Source organism: Mastomys coucha, unplaced genomic scaffold (assembly GCF_008632895.1).
Source record: "Mastomys coucha isolate ucsf_1 unplaced genomic scaffold, UCSF_Mcou_1 pScaffold21, whole genome shotgun sequence".
NCBI classification, from domain to species: Eukaryota; Metazoa; Chordata; class Mammalia; order Rodentia; family Muridae; genus Mastomys; species Mastomys coucha.
The window spans coordinates 75,954,448-75,980,494 of record NW_022196904.1 but is presented as its reverse complement, the minus strand read 5'-3'; the positions used below and the strand labels follow the sequence as shown (position 1 = coordinate 75,980,494).

General features: G+C 36.9%; 1 protein-coding gene across 1 annotated transcript in view; it reads right to left on the bottom strand.

Annotated features, from left to right (window-relative positions):
• Window positions 1-26,047, bottom strand: part of LOC116102531 (vomeronasal type-2 receptor 116-like) — a 119,024-nt gene that overhangs the window by 9,578 nt on the left and 83,399 nt on the right. Inside the window, exons 3-5 of the mRNA XM_031387252.1 lie at window positions 25,068-25,871; window positions 23,978-24,196; window positions 23,431-23,554 (exon numbers count right to left, since the gene is read on the bottom strand). Of these exons, the coding sequence (XP_031243112.1) occupies window positions 23,431-23,554; window positions 23,978-24,196; window positions 25,068-25,871 (1,147 nt within the window). The remainder of the gene's footprint in view (window positions 1-23,430; window positions 23,555-23,977; window positions 24,197-25,067; window positions 25,872-26,047) is intronic.

Here is a 26,047-nt window from a genome sequence, read left to right as displayed (position 1 = left end):
CAGAGGGACCCAACCCAAGGTATTCAGTTAGGGAGGGGAACATATTCCTTCTAGGAATGTAATCTTTAACTATCGGTCGGCAGGGTAGAGAGTCCCATAAACCAGTAGATGTTCATTCCTAGTTCTGCCCTCATTGTGGATCAGTCAGGAGGGGCAGGTATCGGGAACCAGAGCCCTGACGCTCTGAGTTAGCCAAGTTCCTGGAACTAGCTACTCCACCATTTTGGCTTGTTACAGAGGTTTTCCATGCCCCCTTTTAGGTAAAGGTTATACATTATACATACATTTCTATTAAATGCCCTCATTTTAAATTCTAAGATTCTCCAGCCTTTCATAGACAGGGCTTAGAACCAGTTCCTTTTTTTTTACTGCTATTATAGACAGATCTGAGATGTTTAGACCTATGAGTTTAGGGCCAAATTTGCAAATTCATGGCTCTGAGTTTATTATTAGGGTGATTTCAAGAAAAAGTACTGAGAGTAGTTCTTAGACAATAGTCCAGATTACTTTACATAGATAGTTGGTTTTCAAAAACATCAGAAATCCACAGAAAATGGCATTTGATATTATTTATTCAACTGGCTAGAGACCTGTCTGTGACTGACAGTACCCCTTTCTCAGACTCAAAGAAGAAACTGAGCATCATTTGAGCTGCTGCAGCTGTGGCAAGACAGCCACTGGGCAAAAGTTGCCTCTTCATCTGCAGATGATACTGTCCAAAAAGGACACACAGGCCTAGGACAGCGTATATCTCCCAAGACATATTAGGCGAGTCCTTAATGTACCTGTTCTTAGACATTCACGGTCCAGAAGGCTGAAGATTGATGCTCCAACATTTTGAAATAGGGCTGTCCAGGTGTCCAGCAGTCTCTATAAATTGGCAGTATTTCTGGAAGCTATGTTAGGCTTCCCGTATGTTCTCTATTATTCAGTCATTCCTGGATTTTTGGTGGAGTTGAAAGACTACAAAAGTTAGAAGAGATGCAGGATAAGTCATTAAGAAAACTAGTGCAGGTGGCTGAAAAAGTGTTAAACGGAGAAAGAAAAAGGAAAGTTGCAGAAGGACTGTGAAAGGGCATAGCGAAGAGATAGAATGTTTAAAAGAGAATCTTTCAAGATGGAGTCTAGTGTGAGAGTCAGAAGGAATAAGAGGCTAGAGAGCTGGAGATAAAGACAGGAAAGAAGAGAAGCTAGGAAGCCTGAGTGCCATTAAGGTAGTGCCTGGCAATAGAAGAGAGTTAGGGGTTATTCTGGCAGTAATGGTGGAACTGGGCTTAGGGACTGCAGGGGCAGCTACAGGAACATCCGCTATGGTATTTCAGCATAAGGCTTATAAAGAGTTAAGAGCTGCCTTAGATTTAAATATAGGAGAATGTTGCTTTTATGTAAACCATTCAGGAGTCATTAGAGGCTCCATGAGTAAGCTCAGAGAAAGACTAAATAACCATAGGCCCATGTGTGCTTAATAGATTATTTGCCTTTGTTAGAGAAAGAATAAGTGCTGTCCAGATATTAATGCTACTCCAACCATATTCTACCTTGCAATGCCAGGAAAGTTTAGAATTTGATATTTAGTTCTATGATTAGAACTATCTCATAAAAAAAGTGGGGAATAAAAGACTGAATTTAGAAATTTGGAACAAACATGTTAATGGAAATGCATTAATATATAACCTTTACTTAAAGAAGGTAAAGGAAGTTTCTATAACAAGCCAGGAATGTGGACTGGTCAGTTCCAGGAACTTGTTGGTCACAGAGACTCCTCCAGCTAGGGCCCAAAATAAGGAACAGGATAGTGGTCAGCCATTAAGAAGATAGCATTGACCAAACCACATTCCTCTTGACAATGTTTTACTTATGACCCTGACTCAACCAGGGGTTGGGTCCCTTTGGAATTTCCCTCTGTTTTTATGTTATGTTTCCTTGGTAACCCTCTCACCCCACCCCCAGTTTGTGGTTTTTCCCTTTAAATACCCCTTACTTCTTGTGTTTGGGGTCGAACCCTTCTGGCCTGCCAGGCTATGAGTTTGACCCCAGATCTGGCTTACCCCAAATAAGCCTCATGTGATTGCAGCAAGATCAATCTCTCGTGAGTTATTGGGCGGTCATCCCGAGACTTGAGTGAGTGTCTCCCCAGTTCTGGGGGTCTTTCATTAGTATTCTCAATGAAGACTATAGTCGATATATATAAAGACAGACTTAAAGGCAAAAGGCTATCCATGAATATTACGAAACAATGGAATAACTCTTAACTCTTTCAAAAATGCCCATTGAGGCTATATGATCTTTACAATGAGGTATTAAAAGCTACACAATCATGCACAGGAATTGGTAGCCAAACTTTGTAGCATCTGCATGATTCACTTTGTGTTTTTGGAGAAACTAGATTGCTGGAGGTTGAGTTTTGCTTTCCAAAGTTCTGGCTTGCTCTCAAAGAAGCTGTCTCAGCATGACCCAGACTTACTAACTGAAGTTCAAATGCAGGGAGACACTTAAAAACATTGTAATGTGAATGTAATGTTTTTGGTATTGATTTTAAAGAGAAGGAATTGCTTAAAATTGGGTTTTGCTTTCCAAAAGTTATGGTTATGCCTTAATACTACAAAAGACACTTTAAAAGTATGGTTAAAATTGCCAGCGTTCCATTGGCTGCAGTTTGCAGTTTGATCAAAATCAGGACTCTTAACTCACCCATATTTTGGAATTAGGATGATTGCAAGAGAGTAAAAGTTAAAAATAATTGTGGTCAGTATGGGCCTGCTACCTTTTTTTACACTTATTAGATAGAGTGGTAGAAGCAAAATTTAACCCCCTAAGATTGGAAAGGAGATCACAGTGAAAATTTATTTGGTATCAAACAGGCTCTTGATGGATTATTTCAAGGAGTTTATACTACTAAAACCAGATAGTAGATCCTAAAATCAGTTCAGAGACCCTCAAACAGGAGTTCCTTTTGTTATACAATCGTCTTATCAGAATGGTAATGCAGCTCTCTGCAGCCATCTGGCCATGCAAGGCAAAGACAGACTTATCTGAATATAATCATCTTTGTGCAAAAATTAGATCTTCATACAATCAGGCTCCATCTATGTTTGCTGCCTTGGTACAATGCTTTTACAGCACCAAAGTTATATGGAATGTTTTAAGTATAAATCATCTTAGGAAAGACTGTCCAAAAATTATAGCATAGACAGACAGTGGAATTGCTCCCTTGGATCACTGCAGGAGATGTAATCTTTGGGCCAGTGACTCAGGCCTTATGCTCAGATTGAGAAATACTTTTGACATAAAGCAAAGCTTAGCAAGGCTTGTGAAGCATTTCTTTTGTTTTGCAAATCCTGCCGAGGAAAGTCTTTGTGGCCTTGTCTCTCCTTGCCTATGGGGAATTGTTTTTAAGAAGAAACAGCATTATCACAGATCTATCCAGGTGTTGTTCAAAGTAACTTTAAACTTAAAATTTATAAAATGTCAATGAAGCTGTGGAACTTGAAGAGGCATTTCATACGGGCCTGTCTACTCCATAGAGAGTTATTGTGCATTTAGAAGATTATTTTTACTCTGCATCCTGGTAATTGTAAAGGGTTTGTTTTTAGTGGGTTTGTAATCATTGGAAAGTTTTGCCTTTTAGAATGGCTAATAGCCTTACATTATGTTAAAAAAAATTATCTCTGTTTCAATACAAGAAGCTAGGAATTTGAATTTTTCAGTGCATGTTAATTATTATTTTGATAGTATTTTGTCATTAGCTAATCCCTCTAAAAATAATTTTACTACCTTTTCTCTTACACAACAACAAACTTTAAAAATTTTGGAGTAAGTTTTTGCTCCAGAAAAGTTTCAAAAACAGTATCTTTTTCAATATTTGGGGCCTCAGTTATATTCTAGAAAGGGTTCTGGTACAGAAAATTCAAGAAAGAAAAGATGATTTGCTTACTTCAAATTATTTTCAATAGCTTCCAGGAAATGTTAATTGGCTAAGACCTCACCTTAAACTCATCACAGGACTTAGGCCTTTGTTGTATGTTGTCTAGGGGAATGCAAATTAACTGGTGAGAGACAAACAGCTTTGCAGAAAGTAGAGGAAGCTTCTTTAATCAATTGTGATCAATTGTAATGAAATGTTAGGTATTATTATTCAATGTGCCCACAACAATTCTTTGGCAAAAGAGAGCATTGATTAATGTAGATTCATCTTTATCTCTAAGTATGATTTTAACATCCTATTATGAAGCTGTTGTGGTGAAAGTATTTTGAAAAGAATGTCTTAAAAACTTGAAGAGACATCTCTTCTTTGTTTCAAAGAGCAACTAAATTGGTTATTGCAAAATATTGATTGATATTTGGCCTATTGAACAGTAAACATTTTAGGCAAGATTGATAATCATTATCCAAAAGACTTACATAAAAGCTTCTGTAAGGCAAAAGACACTATTAATATGAAAAATTGGCAGCCTAAAGATTGGAATAAAATTTTCACTAATTCTGCATTTGATCGGGAGCTAATACCCCAAATATATAAAAAACTTAAGAAGCTAATCTCCAAAGAACCAAATAACCCAATTACAAAGTGGGGTGCAAAACTAAACAAAGATTTCGGAACAGAGAAATCTTGAATGGCCAGAAGTAATTAAAGAAAAGTTCAAAGTACTTAGTTATCAGGGAAATGGAAAGCAAAATGACCCTGAGATTCTACCTCAACCAATCAGAATGACTAAGAACAAAAACACAGATGTCAACACATGCTGGTAAGAATCTGGAGAAAGAGGAACACTCTACCATTGCTGATGGGATTGCAATCTGGTACAAGTACTATGGAAATCAATCTGATGGTTCCTCTCAAAATAGGAAATAGTTCTACCTAAAGATTGAGATAAATACTCTTGGGCATATATTCAAAATATGCCACAACATACCAGCAAGACATGTACTCCACAATGTTCATATCAAACTTATTTGTAATGGCCAGACACTGGAAACAACCCAGATGACCCTCAAACAAATAAATGGATACAGAAAAATGCGGTTTATTTCGATAATGTAATACTAATTAGATATTAGAAATGAAGACATCTTGAATTTTGCAGGCAAATGGATGGAACTCAAAAATATCATCCTGAGTGAAATAACTCAGACACACACACACACACACACACACATACACACACACACACACAAAACAAAACAACATACGGAATGTACTCACTTTTAAGTAGATATTAACCAAAAAGTATAACATACCTAGGAAACAACCCACAGACAATAAGAAGTACAACAAGCAGAAATGACCAAGTGGGGATGTTTCAATTTTACTTAGAAGGGGGAAGGAAATAACCACAGGAGGCAGAGTTTGGGAGTAAACTGGATGGGAGAAGGGAGGGAAAGGTGAAAGGGGGACCAGGATCAGATATAGGACTCAGGAGAGAAGCCCACAGGCCAAATAATATGAAAGGAAATAAGCAGCTTGGTGGTGGTGGGGGGGCAGAGGTGAGAGACCCTCTCGAAAGTACCAGAGACCTAGGAGATGAGAGGTTCTCAGGACACATTGGTGTTGACCTTAGCAAAAATGGCCAGCTTGGGGAGAAAGAACTCAAAGAGTCCACCTTCAGTAGATAGTGGAGGGTCAAGGTTACTAACCCACAGTCAAAATTTCTGACCCAGAATTATTCCTGTGTAAAAGAACTGCAAGTACAAAAATGGAGAAGAGACTGATGAAAAGACACTCCAATGACCAGCCCAACTTGGGATCCATTTCATAGGGGAGTGGGTCACCAAGGCCTCACACTATTACTGATGCTATTATATGATTATACATGGGAGCCTTGCATGACTGCCCTAAGAGAGGACCTAGTAGCAGCTAACTGAGACAGAGGCAGTCACTTTTACTCAACCATTATACTGAAATCAAGGATTCCTATGTTTGAATTAGGGGAAGGACTGAAGAAGTTGTTAAGGAGAACAAATCCATAGAATACTAGCAGGCTAAACTAAGGAGACGCCAGAGAGCTCAACTTGTGGTAATGCAGTCATGGAGAGAAACTCAGCCAAGAACTGCTCCTAAGGTTCCTGCAGCAATTTGTCACTTCAGCAGCCTAGCCTCAGGCTAGTTGTTGAGCCTTGTGGTTTCTTCAGGATTGAACTACAGCTGCTGGTTTGTGCCTGGTATCTGCCTGCCTAGAGGACTGGTCTGTAGCTGCTGAATCATTTTTGGTATTTGCTATGAGACTGAACTGCTGAGAAAGAAGATGGAGCTTACCTCCAAAGAACTATTGATGAATAGGTACACTTCCCCCATATCCTAATAACTTTTGTTTTTCACTACCTCTGGTTGGTGAGTTGTCGAGAGGAGAGGTTCAACCATTGTTAAAAAAATAAGTTGCAAAAATGTATGCCTACTGAGAGTCTATAAGTAAAACACAAATTGAGGGAATACCTGAATATAAAATTTGGGTAATGCAAACAGGAACTATAGACAAGCTTCAACAAAAAAATACAAAAGATACAAAAGTAGCTCTTATGCGTTGAAAGCATGATAGGAGAAATGCATAAATGGGTTAAAGATATTGTTACATATACAAAAAAAAATCTATGAGAGAAAACTTTCAGAAAATCTGTGATACTCTGAAAAGAGAAGATCTAGAAATATCAGGAATATAGGAAGGAGCATCACAGGTAAAAGATCCAGCAAATATTTTTAACAAAATAATTAAAAAGAAAATATTCCTAATTTAAATAGATGAATATAAAGATACAAGAAACATGCAAAACACTAAATATATTCAACAGAAATGAAAGTCCCATTGCTACATAATAATCAAAACACCAAATATATAAAAGGATAATATTATAAGCTGTAAAGCTGGTAGATTAGATAACATATGACAGCAATACTCTTAGAAATATACCTGAGTTCTTAGATTCTAAAAGCCAGAGGGTTTGGACAGAAGGTCCCCAAACTCTAAAAGACTTCATTTACCAGCCCAGATTCCAATACTCAGAAAAGCATCCAATCACACTGAATGTTGAATAAGATTTTCCATGCTAAATTTAAATTTAAACAATATGTAACTACAAATACAGCCACACATAATACACTAGATGGAAAAAATTCTAATGAAGGAGGTTAACTATCTTATGAAAATTTAGGAAATGAATAAAATCATATCATCAAAGCAAAAGATTGATAGCATGTGCACTGATAAACACACACCCACACCTACACACTCACAAATATCCTCTTCCACCACCACCACTATCACCTCATGCCCTCAACCCCACCACCACAAAAACAAAACAAAACAAAATAAAAAACAAAAAACCCTGCAATTAACATACATTGTTCTTTAATATGACTCAAAACTCATAGTCTTAATTTGCCCATGATAAGATACAAATAAATAAAATGAATACAAACATGAGCAATCTTTTTGATCCATGGAAAAAATACACATCAAAAGAACATAGTACCACTGCCTCAGAGTTAAGGCTTGAAGAAGACATTCCAGGAAAATTGACCTGAAAAACAAGCTGTATGTTACTATCTAACAAAACTGACACCAAGATAATATTGATCAAAAGAGATGGGGAAGTACAATGCATATTGAACAAAGGAAAAATAATCAAGATAACATTTCAACTACTGATATCTATGCTAAAGAAAAGGGCAGCATCCTTTGAAAGGAAACACTAATACTGATTAAGTTACACAATGACTGTCACATACTGATGGTAGGATTCTTCAACTCCCTACTCTCCCTAGTGAACAGGTCACTGAGACAAAAACTAAAGCAGTGAATTATTGGAGCTAACTGATATTATATAAATCAAATTAATTAAACAAATATTTATAGAAAATTCCATCCAAACCTTAAGAATATATACTTGTTTTCTCAGCATCTCCAAGAATTTTCTCCAAAGTTTAACTACTCAGAAACAAAACAAATCTGAAAAGATATAAGAAAACTGAAATAACTCATGCATCCTATAAGACACTATGGATTAAAACTGAACATCATCAAAACCAGCTAAAAACAGAATTTTTTCATTCTCTTGGGGAATGTCTTAGTCAAGGTTTTCTATTCCTGCACAAAACATCATGACCAAGAAGTTTGGGAGTAATGGGTTTATTCAGATTACTTCCACATTGCTGTTCATCACCAAAGGAAGTCAGGACTGGAACTCAAGCAGGTAAGGAACCAGAAGCTGATGCAGAGGGCATGGAGGGATGTTCTTTACTGGCTTGCTTTCCCTGGCTTGCTCAGCCTGCTCTCTTATAGAACCTAAGACTTCCAGCCCAGAGATGGCACCACCCACAAGGGGCCCTCCTCCCTTGATCACTAATTGAGAAAATGCCCCACAGCTGGATCTCATGGAGGTATTTCCCCAATTGAAGCTCCCTTCTCTGTGATAACTCTAGCCTGTGTCAAGTTGGCACACAAAACCAGCCAGTACAGGGAACATACAAGATTTAGTTTAATGAAATAATTGATCTCAACAAAAATTAAGAAATTAAACACTTTCACCAAGCATGCTGCATGAGGAACATCCACGTTAGAACTCACCCTTGAAATTCTTTTGTTTTCTGAGTCCTACTAGTCATGCTAAGTTGCCCCTGTTGTGCCTATTCAGGAATTACTCTAGGAACTTTACTCAAGCCAGAGCTTGCACTCACCACCATCATTGACACAGCATGGCAGGAGGGTGAAGTTCCTGAGCCCACAGCTGGATAAGGATTTAAAGGGTATGGGAGCAAGTGAGGGGGTTTCTAGCTTGGCAAGCATCTAATCGAATGCAGCTTATAGGTGGGTGTTCTGAAGCAAAACTGAATAATCACAACAGTCTGAAAGTACATCTGGAAATACCAGACAAATACTTATTGGCTGTCACTAGGGAGTAGCTATCAAGTAACTCTGGGAAATGGGCCAGAGACAAGGTACGTGGTTCTTTCTGGTTGAAGCTTGGGTTCAGCTGTAGGTCAAATTCTCAGGCCATTTTTTTTAATTGAGGGTGATCCAAACATGGGGTAGATTTGGCCTCTCACCCTCAGCTTGCTGCTTGCAAACCCCTGAGCTTCATTGTCTAGCTACCACTCAGCTGGAAACCATCAGGCCTCCTGTACATGCAACATCCAGGGTGGCAATACCAAGAACATCCAGTATAAGACTGCCCAAATGAGTCCTGCTGCACTACGAACATCCAGATTAGGCCCATCTTTCTAATATCTGCTACAGCAGGGACATCTATGGATAAAGGCAAACTAAGGAACACAATCAACGAGAGCCAGGGCAATATGGCACCTTTACAGTGAACCTATCCCATTACACCAAGCCATGTGTATCCTAAAACAACCCCAGCAGAGGAAAATCACCTAAATCCAACATTATTAATATGATAGATGCCTGTTAATGAATACACCCTCAAAGTAATACAGGTAGAGGCCTTTAAAGATGAAACTAATAAATTATTTAAGCAAATACAGGAAAATATAATTAAAGTGGTGAAGGAAATAAATTAAATAGTTCAAGACCTGAAAGTAGAAATAGAAGCACTAAAGAAAACACTATCTCATGGAATCCTAGTAATCAAAAACTTAGGAAAGAGAACAGGATATACAGATGTGAGTGTTACTAAAAGAATATATTAGATGGTAGAGTATATCTCAGGCAGGCATAGAAGATATGCTGGAATAAATTGATATATTATTCATAGAAAATGTTAAATCTAAAATTTTCCTGACATATAATATATAGGAAAACTGGGATACAATGAAAATCCTAATCAAAGAAGAGTATGAATTAAGAAGATAAAGAGTTCCAACTTTAAGGACCAAAAAATATTTTCAACAAAATCATACAAGAAAAATTCCCTACTTAAAGAAAGAGATGTATATAAATGTAAAGTATGTTTATAGAACTCCAATTATTTTGGTACAGATTAAAAAATTTCCCTACTACACAATAATTAATCTACTAAATATACAAAACTGAGAAGACATTTTAAAGCTGCAAAAAAGAATACATCAAAAAACATGCAATTCAGACCTATCAGAATTACATCAGAAATCTTCACAGAAACTCTAAATCTAGGTGATGGACAGATATCCTACAGCCTATTAGAAACCATAAATGGCAAACTAGGTTACTATACCTAGCAAGACTGTCTATCTGCAAAAAAAGAGAAAAAAAGATATTCCAGGGCAAAACTAAATTTAAATAATATCTATCCACAAATCTAGTTCCACAGAAAATTCTTTAAAAAAACCTCCAACCCAAGAAGGTTAAATACACACATGAAAACAGAGGAAAAAGGGATCCTATACTAGCATAAACAAACTACAGGAATTGCCCCCAACACACACATCAACAACAACATCAAAATAACAGGAACTAAGAATTAATTATTAACATCTCTCATCATCAATGGACACTATTCCCTCAATAAAGCCTGAGGTTATCATTCTGCTGCATATAAGAAAAACATGTAAGCAAAAAAGATAGATATTACCTTAGAGTAAACAGCTGCCAAAACTTTTTCCAAGCAAAGGAAGATAAGAAGCAACCTGGCGTAGCCATAACAATATACAATAAAATAGATATTTAATCAAAAATAATCAAAAATGATGGTGAGATACACTTCAATACTCATCAAAGAAAAATCTACTAGGATGACACCTCAATTCTGAATATCAGTGCCTCAAATGCAAGGGGAACCACATTTGGAAAAGAACATTACCAAAGTTTAAACATATATTAAACCCTATACATTAATAGTGAAAAACTCAACTCCCTACACTCAACAATGGACTAGTCATGTATTGTGGCCCGAATTTGGACACCAAATGTGGTTCCATATTCAAATTTGCTGCAGGGGAATGTGAAGTCTGTTCAGGTAGTTTAAACATGGGAAGCTTTGTACAAGGTGATAAGAATGGGTCGATTTTTATTCTTCTGACCACCAGTTGAACCAGCACCATTTGTTAAAAATGCTCTTTTTTTTTACTGGATGACTTTAGCTCCTTTGGCAAAGATCAAGTGACTATATATGCATGGGTTCATTTCTGGGTCTTTAATTCTAATCCCCAAAGCCCCAAATAACCAGGATACAATTCAAAGACAACATGAAACTCAATAAGGAGGAAGTGTGGGTATTTTGGTCTTCCTTAGAAGGAGAACAAAATACTCACAGGAGCATATATGGAGATACAGTGTAGAGCAGAGACTGAAAGAAAGGCCACCCAGAGACTGTCCCAGCTGGGAATTCATCCCATATACAGTTACCAAACCCAGACACTATTGTGTATGCCAAGAAGTGGATGCTGAAAGGAGTCTGATATGGCTGTCTCCTGAGAGGTCCTGCCAGAACCTTACAAATACAGAGGCAGATGTTAGCAGCCAACCATTGGAATGAGCTCAGGGTCCATAATAGAGGACTTAGAGAAGGGACTGAAGGAGTTGAAGGGATTTGCAACCCTGTGTGAAAAACAACAATTTCAACCAACCAGACCCCCCAGAACTCTCAGGGACTAAGCAATCAAAAAGGAGTACACATGGCTCCAGCTGCATATGAAGCAGAGAATGACCTTGTCATGTACCAATGGAAGAAGAAGTCATTGGTCCTATGCCCCAGTGTAAGGGAATTGAGGGCAGGGAGGTGGGAGTGGGTGGGTAGGTGGAAGAATATTGTCATAGAAGCAGGTAGATGGAGGATGTGATAGGGTGTTTCCCAGAGGGAGTGACTCTGAGAAAGGGGGATAACATTTGAAATGTAAATAAAGAAAATATCCAATAAAAACAATAAATAAATAAATAATGAGGCTAAAAAGAAAAAAAATGATGAAAATAAACATGGGAAGCTAAGGTACATTTCAATAGACATCTCTATATGTTGCTGAGATTTTGAGAAGTGCTGATACAGTCTTCAAGGGTGGGAAAATGCAATCTTAGTTGGGAACCTCAGCCTGAATAAGAAAATACTCAGGTTAAAGCCAGAGCTATGATCCTCTAATTCCCAGGTGTCCAATCACTCCTGGAAACCATGTAGAGACAGGAATGGAGCGAGCCATATAGGCCTGTGGCCTTGGTAATAAGCAACTGTACTTTATCTCAGGAGTAAATGTGTAGAAATGAAGGATATTCTGTGGAAGACTTAGGCAGAGTTTTGTACAAGAAGGCTTCCTCAACACTTCACACAGCAATTCTTAATGAATGAGAGTCCTTGCTTGCCCATATTGCTTATTGGTAGTAGAAGATGGATGCATAAAATATTTCCAGGGTGGACCAGAGATTAAATTCCTTATGAATGATACAGGTACAGGAGGGAAGGTTATTGTATAAACTCTCAGGGAAAATCTAGATATTTTATTAACATAGAGAACTCTAGGTTTTGTGCTATGTGACCACTAGTAATGCTCTTTATGTGGGAAGTTGTTGTCTCATGTCCCAGGCTGGGAATCTGGTCAGGAGTAGGTGAAATGCCTACCATTCTCATGGACTATGTGCAACACTTTCTGAACCCACTCAACCTTACCAAGTTTCTTAGCACAATCCACTGACTCACAATGTAGACTAAAAGTAAACAGAAAAATAATAAAATTAAAAAGGTTTTGAATCAAATGGACTGAACAGATATCTCTAGAATATTTCTCTCAAAGACAGAGTAATCCAGGATCTTCTCGGTACATCATAGAAATTACTCTGAAACTGACATATACTTGGTGACCAAGCAAATCTCAACAGATATATAAGAGCTGAAATAATCCCTTATATCTTACTATACCTCCATGAGTTAAAGCTGGACTTCAAAAACAATAGAAAGTCCCCAAATTTGGGAAAACTGAACAACCTTAATCGCTAATTACAAGGTCAGGGAAAAACTTAATTACAGACCTTGTATAATTGAGTAAAAAGGAAGGCATAGCATACTCAAGATTATGGGAACAATGAAAGCCATGTTAAATGTTCACGGAACTAAGCACCTTCATAAATTAATTGAAGAATTTATTAATAGCAATCTAGAAATACACTTAAACCTCTAGAAAAATACAGAAGCACCCAAGGAGGAAAAAGATAGGAAATAATCAAATTCAGGGCAGAAATCAATAAACAAGAAACAGAAAATGATATATAAATAATCAACAAAATCAATAGAAGTTCTATGAAAAAATCAACTAGAAAGACAAATTCTTAGCCCAACTAAATTTCAGAGAGGCAATATACAGATTAATAAAGTCCGAGATGTAAAGGGAATATAAGAATAGACACTGATCATAGTGGAGAATGTGCCCTTGTTATATGTTGAAGCATCTTTAAGGTATATGTCCAGGAGTGGTATATCTGGGTCCTCAGGTAATACTATGTCCAATTTTCTGAGGAACTGTTAGATTGATTTCCAGAGTGGTTGTACCAACTTACAATCCCACCAACTATGGAGGAGTATCCCTCTTTCTCCACATACTTGCCAGCATCTGCTGTCACCTGAGTTTTGGATCTTGGCTATTCTGATTGGTGTGAGGTGAGGTGGAATCATAGAGTTGTTTTGATTGGCATTTCTCAGATGACTAAGGATGTTGAACATATCTAGGTGCTTCTTGACTATTCAAGTTTCTTCAGTTTAGAATTCTTTATTTAGCTCTGTAACCCATTTTTAAATAATTTTATTTGATTGTATTGAGTCTAATTTCTTGAGTTCTTTGCATATATTGTATATTAGCCCTCTTTAGGATATAGGATTGGTAAAGATCTTTTCGCTATCTGTTGGTTACTGGTTTTCTCTATTGACAGTGTCCTTTGCCTTACAGAAGCATTGCAATTTTATGAGGTCCCATTTGGCAACTCTTTATCTTAGAGCATATATGTTCATAGCTGGCTTATTTATAATAGCCAGAACCTGAAAAGAATCTGAATGCCCTTAAACAGAGAAATGGATACAGAAAATGTATTACATTTACACAATGGAGTACTCCTCATCCATTAAAAACAATGAATTCATGAAATTCTTAATCAAATGGATGGAACTAGAAAATGTCATCCTGAGTGAGGTAACCCAATCACAAAAGAACACACATGGTATGTACTCACCGATAAGTGGGTATTATCCCAAAAGCTCAGAATACCCAAGATACAATCCACCAACCACATGAAACTCAAGAAGAAGGAAGACCAAAGTGTAGATGCTTTGGTCTTTCTTAGAATGGATAACAAAATGCTATTACTCATGGGAGCAAATGCAGAGACAAAGTGTGGAGCAGAGAGTAAAGGAAAGGCCATCCAGAGACTACCACACCTGGGCATCCATCCCATATATAGTCACCAAACACAGACACTATTGTGGATGCCAAGAAATGCTTGTTTGCAGAAGCCTGATATAACTGTTCCTGAAAAACTCTCCCAGAGCCTCACATATACAGAGGTAGATGCTCCCAGTCAATTATTGAACTTATCATGAGGTCTTCAATAGAGAAGTTAGAGAAAGGACTGAAGGAACTGAAGGGGTTTGTAACCCCATAGGAAGAACAAAAATATCAACCAACCAGAGCTCCCAGTGAATAAAGCACCAACCAAAGAATAAACATGGAGCGATTCATGGCTCCAACCATATATGTAGCAGATGATGGACTTGTTGGGTGTCAATGGGAGAAAAGTCCCTTGGTCCCATGAAGGCTTGATGCCCCAGTGTAGGGGAATGTAAGGGCAGGGAGGCAGGAGTTGGTGGATGGGTGGGGTCACACCCTCATAGAAGCAGGAGGAGGGGGATGGGATAGAGAGTTTCTGGGGGGGAAATCAGGAAAGGGAATAACATTTGAATTGTAAATAAGTAAAATATCCAATAAAAACAAACAAACAAACAAACAAAAAGAATAGCTGTTACAGAATTTCAAAGAATCCTTTGGTCTTACTTCAAAAGCATGTACTACAAAAAATTGGAAAATCTATATTAAATTGATAATTTTTTTACATAGATACATCTTACTAAAGTTAAATAAAGATCAGTAAAGAATTTAAATATTCCTATATGTCCTAAGGAAATACAAGAGAACCTTACATGACTCAACAAAGTAAAGCCCATGTACAGATGGCTTTAGCACAGACATTTGCCAGACTTTAAATGCAAAGCAAATACCAATAATCCTCAATGTATTCCAAAAGGAGAATCACAAGGAACACTGCGTAATAACTTCTATGAGGCCATAGTAATTTGGATAATAAACTATATAAAAACTCAACAGAGAGAATTTCAGTGCAATTTCCTTTATGATCATTTATGACAAAATTGTCAACTCACAAAATGTGGTGAGTTTTGTTTTTTGAGAATCAAAATAGGACATTAAAAACATCATCGACCATGATCACATGGGCTTCATCTCAGAGATTCAGGGATGGTTCATATTTAAAAAAAAAAAAATCCATCAAAATAATCTACCATATAAACAAACTGAAAAAAGCTTTACAGGATCAACTCATTAGATACCGACAATTTTTGGGCAAAATCCAATACGCCTTCGTGTTAAAAGTCTTGGAGAGATGAGGAACAAGGTGTATACACAAACATAATGAAATAATTGTATAGCAAGCCAAAGACAACACCAAATTAAGTGAATAGAAACTTAAAGCGATTCTACAAAAATGTGTGATGAGAGAAGACTTCAGAATCTCTATTTTGTTACCTAAGTACTCACATTTCTAGCTAGAGCAATATGACAACTAGAGAAGATAAAGAGGATTTAAATTGGAATGGGATAAGTCAATATATGGTTATTCACATATGATATGATACTAACTGACACCAAAAATTCCACTAGAGAAGTGCAGTATGTGAACACCTTTAGACAAATAGCTGGATATAAAATTACATTTAAGAAGGACAGCAGTTCCATTTACATAAACCATAAATGGGATAAGAAAGAAATTATAGCAACAATATCATTATGATACTGACAAATAATATAAAATAAAACATTAACAAAGCATGAGAAAGACTTATAAGAAATTCAAGTGTCTGAAGAAAGAAATTGAGGAAAATATCAGAAAATGGGAAGATGTCCCATTGCCATGGATTGGTAGATTAATAGTAAAATAGGATATGTAGACAAAAGCAATCTATAGATTCAATGCAATTCCCATCAAAATACCAGAACAATTCTTTATACAGACCTTGAAAAAGGAATTCTTAACTTCATATGGAAAAGCAAAAATAAATAAAACAAACAAACAGACAGACAAAAACAGACAAAGAAGACAAAAGGATTGTTAAAAAAAATCCTGAACATTAAAGAACTTCTGAAAGAATCAGCATCACTCAAGCTATTTAACAAAGTAATAGTGGTAAAAGAAAACATTGCATGGTGTTGGTATCAATGGGTCGAATCAAATACCCAGATATCAAACCAAAGCCCTATAAACATTTGATTTTTGACAAAGAATCCAAAACCATACAATGGAAACATGAAAGCATCTTTAATAAATGGTGCTGATCTAACTGGATTAATAGTTATCACCCTGAACAAAATCCAAGTGAATCAAGGACCTCAACATAAAACTAAATCTAATGGAAGAGAAGGTAGGAAATAGCCTTTAACTTATTGAAATAGGAAACAAATTGTTCTGAATAGATTGTCAATAGCCTAGGTTCAAAGAGCCTTATGAAACTGAAAGGCTTCTGTAAGGCAGAGGACACTGTCAATAGGACAGCCTACAGACTGTAAAAGTTTCTTCCTCAAACCTACATATGACAGAGGGTTAATATCTACAATATACAAAGAACTCAGGACATTGGACATCAAAAGACCAAATAACCCATTTAGAAAATGGGTTACAGAGGTAAACAGAATTCTCAACAGAAGAATCTTGAATGACAGAGTAGCACTGAAAAAAATTTCAACATCCTTAGTCGTCATGGAAATGCATATGAAAATTACCTTGAGATTCCACCTTATATGCACTAAAATGGCTGAGATTAAAAAAAAAAACTCACATGACAGCACATTCTGGTGAGGATGTGGACAAAGTAGAACACCCTTCTTTGCTGACTTTCGAGCATTTAAAGAATGAGCCATCAACCAAAGAGCATACATGAGTTGTGCCAAGGTCCACATCACAGATAAAGCAAACATGCAGCTCAATCTCCATGACTGCATTATCTGGTCTCAGTAGGAGAGGATGAGCCTATCCCTGCAGGAACTTGTTGGGCCAGGGTGGAGGGATAACTTGGGGGACCTACCTCTCAAAGGTAAAGGGAAAGTGCATAAGGGTAGAGATTCTTTGACATGGGGACTAGGAATGGTGCAGCATCGGGATGCAAATGAATAAACAAATAAACAAATACATACATACATAAATAATATATCTAAATGAGAACCAGGTCAGATAAACTATTTCATTATCTATTCAGTATAGCACTTGGTGTTTTAGAGCCATAGGATACTGAATAATGTCAAGTTATACAATTTAGAGAAAATAAAATCAAAGCATCATTATTTACTGATGATATGATTATAACACATGTGTCCCTAAATATTCCAGTAGTAAACTTCTGAAGCTGATAAAAACTATCAGCAAAGTGGCTAGATACAAGATTAACAGAGAGAGGGAGAGAGAGAGAAAAAGAGAGAGAGAGAGAGAGAGAGAGAGAGACAGACAGACAGACAGACAGACAGACAGACAAACACACACACACACACACAGAAACACACACATACAATCAGAAGGTTCCCTATATACAAATGAAGAAGAAATTGGAGAAAACACCCTTCATAATAAACTTAAATAATGTAAAATATCTTATGGAATCTATGTCTAAACAAATGAAAATCTTGTAAGAAAAACATAAACCTCAAAACTTTGAAGGAAGTAGTTTAAATAGTATCAGAACCTAGAAAGATCTCCCAATGTCTTAGATCAGTTGAATAACAGTAAAATAGCCATTCTTCCAATTTCAACATAGTGATTCAACCAATCTCATCAAAAAAACAAGATAAATTTTTACGGACCTTGATAGAGCATATCCTAAAGTCAAGTGATACACAAGATATCTTGAACAATAACAGAACTGCTGGGTGAGCCATCATTTCTGATTAGATCCATTGTACCTGAGTGTAAGAGAATAATCAAGAGAATGCATTGACACAAGGCATGGCTTTCTGAACAGAAGACCAATAGTCCAGTCACTAACAACAACAATTTATAATAGGTCACTATGTAAATGGATATCATCTTCAAAGCAAAGGACACCAAAAATTAAAGAATACCACAGCCTAAGGATTGATAAATATTTTTATCCCCTTTGCATTCAAACAAGCGTTAATATCTAAAACATAGAATTACCTAAGGAAACTAGGTAACAATAACAACAACAACAACAAATACAATTTAAAATTTAGATACAGTATTAAATGGAGAATTCTAAAGAGGGGAGTCTCAAATGGCTGTGAAACACTTAAGAGATTCACCAACCTTAGCCATTACAGGAATGCAATTCAAATACATTTTGAGATTTCATCTTTACCTGTCAAAATGGCTAAATCTAATAACACAAGTGATAGCTCATGTAAGCAAGAATGTGGGGCAAGGGAAACAAACATGTCTCCATTGCTGATAAGAATACAAACTTATCAAACAACTATGAAATAAATATGGCAATTTCTGAGAAAACTGGGAATAGACTATTGGCAAACCCAGCCATATGACTCTTGTATATTTGACTAGTACTCTCTCATACCACAAGGGCAATTGTTCAACTATGTTTTGTGTCTACAGCCAAAATAGACAGAAACTGCAAAAAAGTAGATGTATTTCAACTGAAGCCTGCATAAAAATAGCATATATTTATAAAATATAGCATTGTTCAGTTGTTAAAAACAAAATTACACCACGAAATTTCCTAAAAAATGGATTGAACTAGAAAAGGTCATCCTTAGTCAGATAAATCACATCTAGAAAACAGATGTAGTATTGGTCATTTAAAAGTTGGTATTAGCCCTTAATAAATTATAAATATAAATAATGCACCAAACCAGAGAGGCTAGGTAATGAAGAGATCTAGGAGCAGTGGAATATGAGTCTTAATGGCATAAGGAAATAGAATGGGTATTTTTGGTTGGTGAGGGCTGAAAACAGGAGAGCAAGTGGTCTGTTGTGTGTTATGGAAGGAGAGAGAAGAATGAAAAGCTGGAATTTGAAGGTATTTGGCTGACCATGTGAAAATATAGTACAGTGGAAACATTTTGGAAACTATGAGAATGGCCCTAGTGAACACTTCTACTAATGGAGTGCCATGCCCACTCGTCTACTTCAGTCATATCTGAATTATCGGGGGTAAAAGCCTGATTAAGGATGAGAGGCTTTATGGGCCCAAAAGGGAGCTTGTGCCTCATGGATATTCAGACAGTTGCTGGTATTTCCTAACTCAGATGTGTTCCAATTGTCAACACGCCGTACCCCAAGTAATGATTTGTTAATGGTTAAGATTGGGCATTGTTTCCTGGCCAGCACAAAGTTTCCAACCTATCCTAATTTAATAGCAAGCTGTCCTTAGCTTGGAATTTCTCTCAAGGAATCTGCCTTATCAATTAGAATGTCCTCAGAGTTAGCAACAGAGGTCAAGCACACTTCTTAGGGCAGTCTCACAGAAGAAAGAACTGTTTTACATACTAGAGAATAATTGAAGGGCTTTGCTCAATTAAGGGCATTAGCAGGAACTGTTAAATCTGAACTTCCTGGTCCTTGCCTCCAGCAGAACCAGAGAATTAGCATAGGAATACCAAATTAGCCCCAGGGAGGAGGGCACCATTGCTCTTCAGCCTGCTTCAGAACTAGATATGTGATCTTGGTCAGTAAGATCACTGACCTTGATGTGATTGTTACCTGCCTACATGACTCTTGTCATCTGCTCTGCTTTCTATATACCATATAAGCCTGCTTTTCACTTGGACTTGCACTAGGACTCACATGGAGGACTCGCACTTGGGGACTTGCTAGCCCTCAGACTAGAACTAGAACTGAGATGGGCTTCCCCGGACCCAGAGCGCTTGGGCCAGGGAGATGCAGCACCAGTCCACAGGACATGGCTGCTGCTTCAGACTCAGTGTGTTTTAGATGGCCTCAGATGTACCTTAACTGCTGAGCTGCCAGATTTACCATCTCTCTTTTACAATGACTGTAAAAGTCTGATGCCATTTTTAAGAAATACATTCAGATCCTGTACTTTATGTGTCTTCTCTGCCATCATTTCTTTGCCTACACCTCGTCGACCTGACCAGGACCCCATTTCTCCTGCGGGGTTGAGGGAGGCCCAGATGGGCCGGCCTGCAGCAATGGAGATTAAAGAGGCTAAACTTGTGCTCTTTGACAACCAGGAATGTGGTGTTCTGGGTTAAAATTGGTCGAGTTGTTGATTGAGCAGGTGAGAAGAAAATCTCTGAACAACCTTGTTGATGCTTGGTCAGAATGTAACCATCTGAATCTGATAGCATGGCCCCTTTGAGTGTGACAACTTCGATTCTGGGTATTGACTATAGAAAGGTGCAGTTGGTATGGACTAGATGTCTTATTCTATAGGCTATGCAAAGATAAACACAGATGTTACAACATCTACTAAACATTTCCAGGTTGCAAGATGTGCTGGGGCAATGGTAGCACATAACTTCTTGAAATGAGCAACTAATGACTGACTTAACTTGATACCCACTCTACCAGGAGTCCATGTTCAACCCTACTTGTATGGCCATAACCTGGACAACGGATATTCCAGAAAATTAGCAAATCCCAAAACGTACAGTACTACCTGAGAATCCAACTATACCACTCTTGGGCATATACCCAGAAGATGCTCCAACATATAGTAAGTACACATGCTCCACTATATTCATAGCAGCAATATTTATAATAGCCAGAGCTGGAAACAACCCAGATATCCCTCAACAGAGGAATGGATACAGAAAATGTGCTACATTTACACAATGGAATACTACTCAGCTATTAAAAACAATGACCTCATGAAATTCACAGGCAAATGAATCAAACTTGAAAAGATCATCGTGAGTGATTTTACTTAGTCACAAAAGAACACACACAGAATGTACTCACTGATAAATGGATATTAGCTCAAAAGTTCTGAATACCCAAGAATCAATTCACAGACCAAATGAAGCCTAAGAAGAAGAAAGACCAAAATGTGGATGTTTCAGTGCTTTTTTAGAAGGGTGAACAAAATACTCACAGGAGAAAATATGAAGACACAGTGTGGAGCAGACACTGAAGCAAAGGCTATCCAGAGACTCTCCCACCTGGGTATCCATCCCATATACAGCCACCAAAACTGGACACTATTGTGGATGCTGGAAAGTGCTTGTTGACAGGAGCTTGATATGGCTGTCTCCTGAGAAGCTATGCCAGAGCCTGACAAATACATTGGTAGATGCATGCAGTCAACCATTGGACTGAGCGCAGGTGTCCCTGATGAAGGAGCTGGAAAAGAGACTGAAGGAGCTGAGGTGGTTTGCAACTCCTTGGAGGGAGCAACAGTGCTAACAGGCCAGAACCTCTGGTACTCCTGGAGACTGGACATGTATATTCCAAAGAATATATATGGAGCGACCCATGGCATTAGCCAAATATGTGAAGGATGACCTTGTTGGACATCGGCAGGAGGAGAAGCCCTTGGTCCTGAGGGTATTCGATGCCCCAGTGTAGGGGAATGCCAGGAAAGGAAGACAGGATTGGGTGTGTGGGTAGGGGTGTACCCTCAGAGAGGCAGGGGAGGAAGGAAGGGTTAGGATTTTCCGAAGGGGAAACGGGAAACATTTGAAATGTACATAAAGAAAATATCCAAAAAATATTAAGGAATGATTCCTAATTGACTACACACACACACACACACACACACACACACACACACACACACACACACATGTTTCAGTGCCCTATCCTGGCATCAGCAGAGAATCTTTTCTAAGTAGCAGATAGGAGAAGGTGTATAGGGCCTTTAGCCAGGCATGCAAAGAGAGCCTAAATTAGATATCTTCATCATGTCCCTCCCTTCAGAAGAATAGGGTAGCAAAAAGTGAAAAATACGGAAGGAATGCAGAATACCTGAAGCAAATACATATTCTTCCATTTCAATTAGGCAGCACTCTCACATGAGAGTCACAAAAATTAAAGCCTCTACATAATAGCCTGAGTAGGTCTGCACCAGGTCCTGTGCATATATGGTATGGCTGTTAGGTTGAGTTTCAGTGGAACTCTTAACAGTGGGAGCAGGCCTTTGAAACTCATTTCCTCCTATTGGGTTGCCTTGCCCATCCTTGATATGATGACTCTTGGTTTGTCTTATTGTGTCTTCTTTTGTCCTATTTGACTATGTTATTTTGGATATCCACAGTTTTCTGAACATAAAATGAAATGGGAATGGTTCTAGGAGAGAGGGATGTAGGAGGAAGCGGAGAAGAATAGAGGGATTGGAAACATGGCTGGATGTACTGTACAAGAGAAGACTCTATTTACAATAAAGAAGAAAAACATGTAAGAGCAAAGCAAATTTAATACAATTTATTTTAGTATCCTGTATTTAACAAACTCAAAAGTATATAAACTTGATCATTTATTAGATTTTGATACATGTGCAATAATATCATTTGTATCAATAAAAGTTTTATTAATTTCTATTTTATATATCATTCTATCTACTTTTGATCCTTATTGTAGTCTCTGGGTTGTATAATGAAATTTTGTTAATATTTTAGTGTAATTTTTGAAGCATGTACTTCATCTTCATAATCCTCACATGCAAATCATGTGGAATCATTTACATACTGGCCTGGCTCTTTAACTTTGATTTATTTGCTTGACTATTTCTAACCCTCCAACAACAATTAATTCTCTACTTCATCTTTCTAATGGACTGCTATTTCAAAAAATCAATTTCAAAGCTTTTATTAACCTCAATTTAGATATCATTACCTATAGAATTATGATATCTCTGTGTATACTAGATGTGAATCATAGAATAAAAGCTGTTATTCAGATTTATACATGTTGGACTAAAAACTCATCTATGAATATGACAATTCAAATTGGAAACTGTCATTGATACTATGAATCTATCATAGGACAACTCAAAAACTCATACTTCTAAAACATGATATAATATCAATTAAAATGTAGTGATTGTTATAAAACTCAAAAAGAGAAAGTATCTATATCTTTAATAAGTTTATTAAATAAGAAATGCATAAATATTCAATCCTCTGAAGAAAAATTGTTTTCATTTCTTCTAGAATTATGTAAAAAATATAATTGAATAGACAGAGTTTAACATATCAAATCAGTGTTATTGATTATATTTGCTTTTATTTACTTTTCCCTTTCCACAAAGGACTTGTGAGAATTATGTGAGTATTGGAGATATAAGCAATTTTATTACATTGAGAATACATATCCTTACCTGTCATGTTGGAAATTTCGTTTTCTGGGCAGTGGAAACAATTAAAACAACAGACAGCCTTTCCCTCCTGAAAGTACTTTCTGAGTCCTGGTTTGCAAGGGACACTACATACGGAGGCTGGAGTCTGAAGAAAATAGGATACATTATAGACAAACAGTTTAACATATGTGTTAAACACTGCAGTGATTCATAAGAGAAAGTCAATGAAAGATCTCCCTTTACACACTGCATCATGCTATAAAGCAAAATTACTTTGTTTTGGTTTTTAATGATAAACTTTTATGAATATTTGGTGGGTTTCATGTTATTTAAGACTCATGAGAGCGCGAGTAAGACAGAGATCAGATAGATAGATAGGTAGAAAGATAGATAGATAGATAGATAGATAGATAGATAGATAGATAGATAGATAGATATAGAGAGAGAATATATGAAGGTGGAAGTCAAAAATAAGGAAATGTTAAAAAAATTATTCTATAAGAAAAAAGTAGACAAGATTATAGGTATTTTTGCTTCATGTAAAACATTAAAATTAAAACTAAATTACCTGCTTGATATCTGTAGCCCACTCTATCATTTTATTGGATATAAATAGTTGCGGAAAATGACTAGAAAATCCTCCTATTTTCATTTTAAGTCCATAGAGTTTTAGGAAATCCATGATATAGAAAATGTCATACTCTGTGTCCATTTTCCTATTCTGGTTCATGTTTATTAGGTCTCCAGCTGGGTTTACAAATTGTGTGGTCTTCAGAAAAGAAAACATCTAAAACACATTTGTCATTTTAGTCTCAATTATGCAAACATATTAGTACAGAAATTGTAAAGTTTGTAATGTCACTCATATCTATTATCCATTCCTAACACCCATCTTTACCAGAAGTATTCAGTGTTGAAAAAGTAAAATATATTCCATATACATTTACAGTTTTACTATGCTTTACAATTACTGTTTTCTTGCTATATTTTATGGCATAATACATGCACACATGAATTTTACATTTGGGAGTAGTGATAAATTATTCATTTTTTATGCCAATAGTGTTATTTGATCATAAGATAGGGAAACTAAATACTCAATTGTTCAAAATATAGAGAAAGTAATTGAAATTATTTGAGGTCTATTCATTACATTAATTAGAAACTTGTTCAAACAAAAGACAGGTCATTTCTTAATTTTGTTTATCAATTTCATGAGAAAAAATTTCAAACAATAAAGTCATGAGATGCATATATGATTAAAAGATCGGAGGAAATTTCATGACTAAGACTGTGAAATGCTGACTTAGTATGATTGTTGGTTCTCACAAAAATTATGAAACTGGCTGGGCGGTGGTGGCACACACCTTTAATCCCAGCACTTGGGAGGCAGAGGTAGGTGGATTTCTGAGTTTGAGGCCAGCCTGGTCTATAGAGTGAGTTCCAGGACACGCAGGGCTACAGATAGAAACCCTGTCTCGAAAAAAACAAAAAACAAAAATTATGAAACTAACAAAATATACCTCTTAACAGTATTAGTATATGGAAATACATGCATTAAAATAAAGGTTACTTATTTACATGGATTTTGACTTAATGATTCCCTTTATGAATGTCATCTCTATGGTATATATGTCATTCACTGTAAAAATTATTACCTTCCAGGAGTTAAATTCCAGTACCTTTCCATCATTCTCTGTGCATATGTCTTCTTGCAGAAGCATTTCATGAAGTGAGTGGGCCACAGCATATACAGCATTGTATAAGTTGTAACATGTTTCACTCATAGACATTCCAAAGGGTGGCACAAAAAACCATTTAAATAGGGATTTGGTTGGACAGTTCTTCAGTGTTGTACAATTAGGTGGTGGCAAAGAACACTTAAAGTAAGTCCACCAGAGTTTAGCAAAAGAAATGTCATTACTGTAGTTAGAAGGGTGCATTGTCTGCATAAATTGTTTAAAACCAGACATCTCAGACTGCTGATGTGAAAAAATAAGAGTTCCATGCAAGGAGTTAAGCATAAAATCTCCTGTCATTGTGATCATATCAAATTGTGACACACTAACCCAGAGTCTCTGAATGTTCATGGATTTCCATAGTATGAAGTTAAATTGTATAGGAGATTCTTTATCCCCATAGACAATCACAACTTTTGCTGATGACATTATGATTTGGTCATAATATTTATGAACCAATTTAAGGTATAACATCTGATCATATGTGATAATAGTGACAAATGCTAAGCAGACAGTGTTTCTTTCCATTCCTGTTCTCAACTCAGCAAGGAATTGAATTCCATGGTCATCATCTGTAATGATCACTCCTACCCAGTTCCATCTGAAGTGAACTGCTAGGGACACCATGCCTAGTGGTAGAGATGTGTCCTTGGGAGTCATCTGGTAGAGATGAGGAAACTGTTCCTGGTCACTTAGAAGGAGATGAAAATAACCACAATAAAGCTGAAAGACATTGACCATAAGCATCACTATGAAGAAATGGAATGCAAATATCTCAGTCTAAGATCTTCATGTGCTAGAGCACATATGCTAGAAGTATGAGAAAGTATGGATTCTTCTTCCTTCTCCTCCTTCTCCTTCTCCTTCTCCTCCTTCTCCTTCTCCTCCTCCTCCTCCTC